At 53.2% G+C, this 6,129-nt stretch overlaps 2 protein-coding genes across 3 annotated transcripts in view; both read right to left on the bottom strand.

Moving 5' to 3' along the window:
- Positions 1 to 4,304: 4,304 nt before the first annotated feature.
- LOC129825691 (PE-PGRS family protein PE_PGRS26-like) lies at positions 4,305 to 5,318 on the bottom strand. The gene is made up of 2 exons (XM_055885876.1): positions 5,310 to 5,318; positions 4,305 to 5,162 (listed from the first exon to the last, which is right to left on the bottom strand). The coding sequence occupies exons 1-2, from the start codon at positions 5,316 to 5,318 to the stop codon at positions 4,305 to 4,307; spliced, it is 867 nt and encodes a 288-aa protein (XP_055741851.1).
- A 179-nt stretch (positions 5,319 to 5,497) lies between these two features.
- The window catches only part of sec63 (SEC63 homolog, protein translocation regulator), a 51,019-nt gene continuing 50,387 nt past the window's right edge, over positions 5,498 to 6,129 (bottom strand). For both annotated transcript variants that reach the window (XM_055885803.1, XM_055885806.1), the window contains exon 20: positions 5,498 to 6,129. This exon is cut by the window's right edge and continues 754 nt beyond it. The gene's annotated coding sequence lies outside the window, so the exon portion shown is untranslated.

Raw genomic sequence — 6,129 nt, 5'->3', positions numbered from 1 at the left:
CTCTTATATTGAAAAAGCTATTTACTTAAAATACAGGAAGTAAGATAAAATACTCCAACGTCAAGAGAACGGAAGAATCAAACGCTTTATTATTTAAATGTTGAAACAATCTGACGACAGACAGAAACAACACGATCTGAAGTCATACGAGGTAGAATCTTACAAGTGTTAGAAACAGTACGTTTTTTCCAGTTTTTTTAGACAATAAACAACTCAACTTTAAAGTGTTCAGTGACTATTTCCGCATTTTGTTACGTTACAGCCTTATTCTAAAATGTATAAAATAGTCCCCCCCCCCCCCCTCATCAATCTAGACACAATACCCCATAACGACCAAGCAAAAACTGTTTTTTAGAATTGTTCGCTAATTTATTAAAAATAAACAATGGAAATATCACATTTACATAAGTATTAAGACCCTTTACTCAGTACTTTGTTGAAGCACCTTTGGCAGCGATTACAGTCTTGAGTCTTCTTGGGTATGACGCTACAAGCTTGGCACGCCTGTATTTGGGGAGTTTCTCCCATTCTTCTCTGCAGATCCTCTCAAGCTCTGTCGGGTCTGACGGGGAGCGTCGCTGCACAGCTATTTTCAGGTCTCTCCAGAGCTGTTCGATGGGGTTCAAGTCCTGGGTCTGGTTGGGCCACTCAAGGACATTCAGAGACTTGTCCCTGAAGCCACTCCTGCGTTGCCTTGGCTGTGTGTTTAGGGTCGTTGTCCTGTTGGAAGGTGAACCTTCGCCCCAGTTTGAGGTCCTGAGTACTCTGGAGCAGGTTTTCATCAAGGATCTCTCTGTACTTTGCTCGGTTCATCTTTCCCTAGATCCTAACTAGTCTCCCAGTCCCTGCTGCTGATAATGCTCATCAATACATCATATCTAGTGTTGCACTAAAGACACTTCCCCCAATCCTAACCTTAATCTGCATCTAGGAGCCCCTTCCCCCAATCCTGACCTTAATCAGCATCTAGGAGCCCCTTCCCCAATCCTAACCTTAATCTGCATCTAGGAGCCCCTTCCCCAATCCTGACCTTAATCTGCATCTAGGAGCCCCTTCCCCCAATCCTGACCTTAATCTAGGAGCCCCTTCCCCAATCCTAACCTTAATCTGCATCTAGGAGCCCCTTCCCCCAATCCTGACCTTAATCAGCATCTAGGAGCCCCTTCCCCAATCCTAACCTTAATCTGCATCTAGGAGCCCCTTCCCCAATCCTGACCTTAATCTGCATCTAGGAGCCCCTTCCCCCAATCCTGACCTTAATCTAGGAGCCCCTTCCCCAATCCTGACCTTAATCAGCATCTAGGAGCCCCTTCCCCCCAATCCTAACCTTAATCAGCATCTAGGAGCCCCTTCCCAAACCCTGACCTTAATCTGCATCTAGGAGCCCCTTCCCCAATCCTAACCTTAATCAGCATCTAGGAGCCCCTTCCCCCAATCCTGACCTTAATCTGCATCTAGGAGCCCCTTCCCCCAATCCTGACCTTAATCAGCATCTAGGAGCCCCTTCCCCCAATCCTGACCTTAATCTGCATCTAGGAGCCCCTTCCCCCAATCCTGACCTTAATCAGCATCTAGGAGCCCCTTACCCAATCCTAACCTTAATATGCATCTAGGAGCCCTTTCCCCAATCCTAACCTTAATCAGCATCTAGGATCCCCTTCCCCCAATCCTGACCTTAATCTGCATCTAGGAGCCCCTTCCCCAATCCTAACCTTAATCAGCATCTAGGAGCCCCTTCCCCCCAATCCTAACCTTAATCAGCATCTAGGAGCCCCTTCCCCCAATCCTAACCTTAATCAGCATCTAGGAGCCCCTTCCCCCAAACCTGACCTTAATCTGCATCTAGGAGCCCCTTCCCCCAATCCTAACCTTAATCTAGGAGCCCCTTCCCCCAATCCTGACCTTAATCAGCATCTAGGAGCCCCTTCCCCCCAATCCTGACCTTAATCTGCATCTAGGAGCCCCTTCCCCCAATCCTGACCTTAATCTGCATCTAGGAGCCCCTTCAACCCCAATCCTAACCTTAATCTGCATTTAGGAGCCCCTTCCCCCAATCCTGACCTTAATCTGCATCTAGGAGCCCCTTCCCCAATCCTGACCTTAATCAGCATCTAGGAGCCCCTTACCCAATCCTAACCTTAATCTGCATCTAGGAGCCCCTTACCCAATCCTAACCTTAATCTGCATCTAGGAGCCCCTTCCCCAATCCTAACCTTAATCAGCATCTAGGAGCCCCTTCCCCAAACCTAACCTTAATCAGCATCTAGGAGCCCCTTCCCCAAACCTAACCTTAATCAGCATCTAGGAGCCCATTCCCCAAATCCTAACCTTAATCTGCATCTAGGAGCCCCTTCCCCCAATCCTGACCGTAATCTGCATCTAGGAGCCCCTTCCCCCAATCCTAACCTCAATCTGCATCTAGGAGCCCCTTCCCCCAATCCTGACCGTAATCTGCATCTAGGAGCCCCTTCCCCCAATCCTGACCGTAATCTGCATCTAGGAGCCCCTTCCCCAATCCTAACCTTAATCTGCATCTAGGAGCCCCTTCCCCAATCCTAACCTTAATCTGCATCTAGGAGCCCCTTCCCTTAATCTGCATCTAGGAGCCCCTTCCCCAATCCTAACTTTAATCTGCATCTAGGAGCCCCTTCCCCAATCCTGACCTTAATCAGCATCTAGGAGCCCCTTCCCCAAACCTAACCTTAATCTGCATCTAGGAGCCCCTCCCCCAATCCTATCCTTAATCTGCATCTAGGAGCCCCTTCCCCCAATCCTGACCTTAATCTGCATATAGGAGCCCCTTCCCCCAATCCTGACCTTAATCTGCATCTAGGAGCCCCTTCCCCCAATCCTGACCTTAATCAGCATCTAGGAGCCCCTTTCCCAATCTTGACCTTAATCTGCATATAGGAGCCCCTTCCCCCAATCCTGACCTTAATCTGCATCTAGGAGCCCCTTCCCCCAATCCTGACCTTAATCAGCATCTAGGAGCCCCTTTCCCAATCTTGACCTTAATCAGCATCTAGGAGCCCCTTCCCCCAATCCTGACCTTAATCTGCATCTAGGAGCCCCTTCCCCCAATCCTGACCTTAATCTGCATCTAGGAGCCCCTTCAACCCCAATCCTAACCTTAATCTGCATTTAGGAGCCCCTTCCCCCAATCCTGACCTTAATCGGCATCTAGGAGCCCCTTCCCCAATCTTGACCTTAATCTGCATCTAGGAGCCCCTTCCCCCCAATCCTAACCTTAATCTGCATCTAGGAGCCCCTTCCCCCAATCCTGACCTTAATCTGCATCTAGGAGCCCCTTCCCCCAATCCTAACCTTAATCAGCATCTAGGAGCCCCTTTCCCAATCTTGACCTTAATCAGCATCTAGGAGCCCCTTCCCCCAATCCTGACCTTAATCTGCATCTAGGAGCCCCTTCCCCCAATCCTGACCTTAATCTGCATCTAGGAGCCCCTTCAACCCCAATCCTAACCTTAATCTGCATTTAGGAGCCCCTTCCCCCAATCCTGACCTTAATCGGCATCTAGGAGCCCCTTCCCCAATCTTGACCTTAATCTGCATCTAGGAGCCCCTTCCCCCCAATCCTAACCTTAATCTGCATCTAGGAGCCCCTTCCCCCAATCCTGACCTTAATCTGCATCTAGGAGCCCCTTCCCCCAATCCTAACCTTAATCAGCATCTAGGAGCCCCTTCCCCCAATCCTAACCTTAATCTGCATCTAGGAGCCCCTTCCCCCAATCCTGACCTTAATCTGCATCTAGGAGCCCCTTCCCCAATCCTAACTTTAATCTGCATCTAGGAGCCCCTCCCCCCAATCCTAACCTTAATCTGCATCTAGGAGTCCCTCCCCCCAATCCTAACCTTAATCAGCATCTAGGAGCCCCTTCCCCCAATCCTGACCTTAATCTGCATCTAGGAGCCCCTCCCCCCAATCCTAACCTTAATCTGCATCTAGGAGCCCCTTCCCCCAATCCTGACCTTAATCTGCATCTAGGAGCCCCTTCCCCAATCCTAACTTTAATCTGCATCTAGGAGCCCCTCCCCCCAATCCTAACCTTAATCAGCATCTAGGAGCCCCTTACCCAATCCTAACCTTAATCTGCATCTAGGAGCCCCTTCCCCCAATCCTGACCTTAATCTGCATCTAGGAGCCCCTCCCCCCAATCCTAACCTTAATCTGCATCTAGGAGCCCCTTCCCCCAATCCTAAATCAACAGCGCCACCCTGTGGTGTATTATAAGAGCAGCCTGTCAGTCATTGGAGATATAGAAATAGTATTTTTAAATTCCCTAGTACTATCTCGCCCGGTCCACCTCGTCCCCCCCGGTCCACCTCGTCCCCCCCGGTCCACCTCGTCCCCCCCGGTCCACCTCGTCCCCCCCGGTCCACCTCGTCCCCCCCGGTCCACCACGGCGCCCGGTCCACCGCGTCCCCACGGCCCACCGCGTCCCCCCGGCGCCCGGTCCACCGCGTCCCCCCGGCGCCCGGTCCACCGCGTCCCCCCGGCGCCCGGTCCACCGCGTCCCCCCGGCGCCCGGTCCACCTCGTCCCCCCGGCGCCCGGTCCACCTCGTCCCCCCGGCGCCCGGTCCACCTCGTCCCCCCGGCGCCCGGTCCACCTCGTCCCCCCGGCGCCCGGTCCACCTCGTCCCCCCGGCGCCCGGTCCACCTCGTCCCCCCGGCGCCCGGTCCACCTCGTCCCCCCGGCGCCCGGTCCACCTCGTCCCCCCGGCGCCCGGTCCACCTCGTCCCCCCGGCGCCCGGTCCACCTCGTCCCCCCGGCGCCCGGTCCACCTCGTCCCCCCGGCGCCCGGTCCACCTCGTCCCCCCGGCGCCCGGTCCACCTCGTCCCCCCGGCGCCCGGTCCACCTCGTCCCCCCGGCGCCCGGTCCACCTCGTCCCCCCGGCGCCCGGTCCACCTCGTCCCCCCGGCGCCCGGTCCACCTCGTCCCCCCGGCGCCCGGTCCACCTCGTCCCCCCGGCGCCCGGTCCACCTCGTCCCCCCGGCGCCCGGTCCACCTCGTCCCCCCGGCGCCCGGTCCACCTCGCCCCCCCGGCGCCCGGTCCACCTCGTCCCCCCGGCGCCCGGTCCACCGCGTCCCCACGGCGCCCGGTCCACCGCGTCCCCCCGGTCGTCCGGTATATCACGTCCCCCTAATTTCAAAACAAGCAATCTATAGTGTAGAGTAATTGTACCGTCTAAAACCGCTGCGAAATATCTACTCAATGACCGAAAATATTAAATATTTAGGTGTTTAAAACCAAAAGTAATTAAACAAAACAAAAATGAAACTTAAGTACGGGAAGCATAGAAATAGGATTCTGTACGTTTCTACCACATATCAGACTTGCTTTCAACGAAGTATTACAGATCTATAAACGGACATTTCTATGTTATACTACTGTACATACTCTGGGGGACGGGGGTTTTGGAACGACTGATGTTGAAAACTCAAACTACGAACAAAAACAAAATGTCCTGATTTCAATTGAGTCCATTTCTGATATTTATTTAAGGGAAGTTGTTTACACACCCCTGGGGGAAACACAGAGCCTCAGTAACCAGTCCTCTGGACCACAGGCTGTAAGAGGAGGAGCGTACACACACTCTCGCTTATTCACACACACACTCTCGCTTATTCACACACACACTCTCGCTTATTCACACACACACACTCATTCAGACAGACACACTCATTCAGACAGACACACACACTTTCTCTCTCTCGCTTATTCACACACACACGCATTCAGACAGACACACACACACACACACACACATACACATTCAGACAGACACAGACACACAGGGCTGGATATATATATCGATAGTTGTCCTCTGAAAGTGAACATTAAAGTCAGGACATGACCCAATCTAGGTCTCCGTAGAAAAGGATGTGAGGGGCGGATAGGGAGGTCCACAGTCCATATCAGTATGGGTGTATGTACAAACTGCCCTGGGGTGGGTGGGTGTGTGTACTAACTACCCTGGGGTGGGTGTTTGTGTACTAACTGCCCTGGGGTGGGTGGGTGTGTGTACTAACTACCCTGGGGTGGGTGTGTGTGTACTAACTACCCTGGGGTGGGTGTGTGTGTACAAACTGCCCTGGGGTGGGTGTGT

Source organism: Salvelinus fontinalis, chromosome 27, assembly GCF_029448725.1.
Source record: "Salvelinus fontinalis isolate EN_2023a chromosome 27, ASM2944872v1, whole genome shotgun sequence".
Lineage (NCBI taxonomy): Eukaryota > Metazoa > Chordata > Actinopteri > Salmoniformes > Salmonidae > Salvelinus > Salvelinus fontinalis.
This window is presented reverse-complemented; position numbering and strand designations above follow the sequence as displayed.